This window comes from Propithecus coquereli, unplaced genomic scaffold (genome assembly GCF_000956105.1).
Source record: "Propithecus coquereli isolate 6110/MARCELLA unplaced genomic scaffold, Pcoq_1.0 Scaffold172, whole genome shotgun sequence".
NCBI classification, from domain to species: Eukaryota; Metazoa; Chordata; class Mammalia; order Primates; family Indriidae; genus Propithecus; species Propithecus coquereli.
This window is the reverse complement of record NW_012141858.1, coordinates 1,424,088-1,427,071: the sequence shown is the minus strand read 5'-3', so window position 1 is coordinate 1,427,071 and position 2,984 is coordinate 1,424,088. Positions and strand designations below refer to the sequence as shown.

The following is a 2,984-nucleotide window of genomic DNA, read 5'->3' as shown; positions in this document are numbered from 1 at the left end:
TGACCAGCTTGCCTACTAATAGCAGCAATGCATTGTATGTAGGTTCTTGTTGTTGACATGGAATCATTTTTGGACAACTCTGACAACAGATGTTCAATAAGATCTACAAAAACTATATTTCCACAGCTCATAACCAGATGGCCAAGAGCAATAATGGTTCTTTTCCTCACTGCAAGTCTAGGACTGGTCAACTGAGGGAGCAGACAGGTCAGAATTGAAGGATGGAAATTAACAAGAAGTCCTCCTTGCCTTAAAACAAAATTAAACAAGAAAGAAAACAAATGAATTCAAAATGTCAGTTTTACTAAAATGTCTGGCCTCTGACCTCAATGTAAATACTCCGAGTATAAATTTAGTTAAGACTAACCCAAATTCAGAATGAAAGGAAAACTGAATTCTCACTGTCTCTACCAATGCAACTGAAAACCCAAGCTAAGTAAAGGCAGCTTTGAAATTTATATCCCCAAATTCCTAGAATCTAGACCTAAAACCCCAATTATAGGATATCCAATCAAGCTGATTGGGAATGCACTAAAACCAATTATCTTGTCACCTTTCTCCTTCTTAGATATTTAAATGATTTTCTCTATTGATTATAACTTTTTGGGGGGTTCACAACACTCAAAACCTCATCTCTTGATTCTTCCCTCTCCCTTACTGTCTTTCCTCTATACATCTCTATACTAAGTTTCATTGGTTCTATTGGTCCAACAGCTCTTTTCCAAAATCATCTTCACCTACATTAATAGTTCAATGAGTCACTAGTACTCAAACATCTACAATGTGCCAGGATGGTGCTAGTGATCAAATCACACGTAGGATAAAAAGTCTTAAATTTTCGCTGACTAAATTAAGTATAAATTCCCTATCGACCTGAACATGATCCCAATCTATCAGAATGATTTCCTACTACTTTTCTATTCATTCTATATTGTGGAAAACCAGAATACAATGTTTTCCCACTCCAACACTACTTATGCTGATATATTCTACAGCTGGGCACATCTGCCTATTGAAGTCCTACCCATTCTTCAAAATTCAACTGAAATGCTACTCTTTCAAAAAAAAAACTTCCTTGGATCCTCCCATTTTAAACCCCGAAACACACTATGCTACCAGTTAGTCTTTAGTCCCATTCTGCCTCATAGCCATTTGTGTTATCTCCTATAGTAAAGTAAAAAGCTCTTTGTGTGCCTGGATGATATTAATAGCTCCTCACTTTATACATACACACCCCCTCCCCACACGAAGGCATTTGATTATCTTTAAGTTGAAATGAATTTGCCACAAATAACATCCACAAATAATGATGATCTGTCATGATTATGAAAATCCAGGAAAAAACTGAAATTGACAGGTCCTTGAATGTATTTTCTCCTAGGAGTTGCTTAGGACTGGTCTATCTTCCAAAGTTTGACTTCCAAAGTAAAGTGGAAAGGCAACAAATGCATAAAAGCCGAGCTCCTCAACACCCCCCAACAAATGCAGTATAAACATGAAAATTATCAGTACTTTTTTAAACTGGAAAATTTGTAACTCCCACTGGCACATCTCCTTATCTAAGTAGATCACTGAATGCAAGAATACAAGAGTAAAACCAAACATAAACTGTGCTGAAAGATTTAAAATCTAATTTTATTAATTACTTTTCAGAACTACAAAACACGTTTGCTAAGCAGTATTACCTAAGTATAATTAGCTTGTTTCTCCCTTCACCTCCAACCTCACACATTTATAAAACAGCTACCATTTAAACACGAATATTTTTGGACCAAATTTTATTATATTTACCAGAAAGGATTTTTAATAAATGAATGAAATATCTGTATCACAACTAATGCAAATAAACAAGCACATTTACCTGCTCAACATATCAGCCATAATATCCAAGGCTTCTAGCTGAACAGAGACATCTTCCTGTTTTGCTATTGCACTGGTAAGACGTCCAGTAATCTTTTTACATACATTAGCAGCCAATGCAGAGCCTACATGAGTAAGAAACAAATAATCATTTCAAGGCAAGCACACTGAAGTCTACATGTATTCACAGTTTAAGTTACCAAATATTCAGCAACTCTACACTTGATCATGAGATTCAAGATCTATGCCAGAAAATTACAGCTGCTTTTCAATAAAATAACCTATTAGACATAAATAAGAATTAGAGATAACTATAGAAGGGGTATAGGACACAGGAGAAAAATCCCACAAGATTTAGCAGATTCTACTGGATAACTATTTCTATGTACTGGCATGAATGCTGCCTACAGAGCCAGTACTAGCTGTAGTGCTTGTACCTATAGATTGAAATGCAGCAAGGAGAGTTTCCTCTACTTGAGTCCTCTTTTCTAGTAAGCTAGCCTTTTAAACTTTAGTGAGTTAAAAAGCATATACTCTGAGTTCCAATACTCAGCAGTTTCTTTAAAAAAAGGAAAAAAAGCTATAACCTCTACCAAGGTCCTTTCCAACCCAAAGATTCCAAAACCTCACTATCAAGCAGAAATGATGTTCCAGAACTTATAAATCAGGGTTATTACTATTAAAGTAGCTCATGTTGTTACTGACAAATGAGAGGAAAAAAAGGAACAAGTAGCTGTAAAATAAGAATCTGAATGGTTAAAAGAATTCTTGTGAAAACCAGAAACTGGCTAAATGTAAACATGTTTCAGTAAAGAGGAAAAAAATAAAAATGTAAATACAGCTAATACAATAACATACTTTAGAGTCGGTGAAATGTTTTACTAAAATAAATACTTAATAAGGGTAAAATAACACTGGTATGATACAGTGGGAAAAACATCAGTTTTGGATTAAAAGATTATGGATTTGAATCTTCATTCAACCAGGTACTCAACATTTTGGTGTGAATTAACCTCGTCTCTCTGAATTTCAGTTCCCCCATCTACAAACTAGAAGGGATATTAAGACCTCCTATATGGTTGATGTTTAAACTAAATGAAATAACACACATGGAGTATTTTGCA

The 2,984-nt window shown here is 34.8% G+C and overlaps 1 protein-coding gene across 1 annotated transcript in view; it reads right to left on the bottom strand.

Moving 5' to 3' along the window:
* Positions 1–2,984, bottom strand: part of CAND1 (cullin-associated and neddylation-dissociated 1) — a 38,344-nt gene that overhangs the window by 15,212 nt on the left and 20,148 nt on the right. The window contains exons 4-5 of the mRNA XM_012642014.1: positions 1,862–1,985; positions 3–249 (exon numbers count right to left, since the gene is read on the bottom strand). Coding sequence (XP_012497468.1) covers positions 3–249; positions 1,862–1,985 — 371 coding nt within the window. The remainder of the gene's footprint in view (positions 1–2; positions 250–1,861; positions 1,986–2,984) is intronic.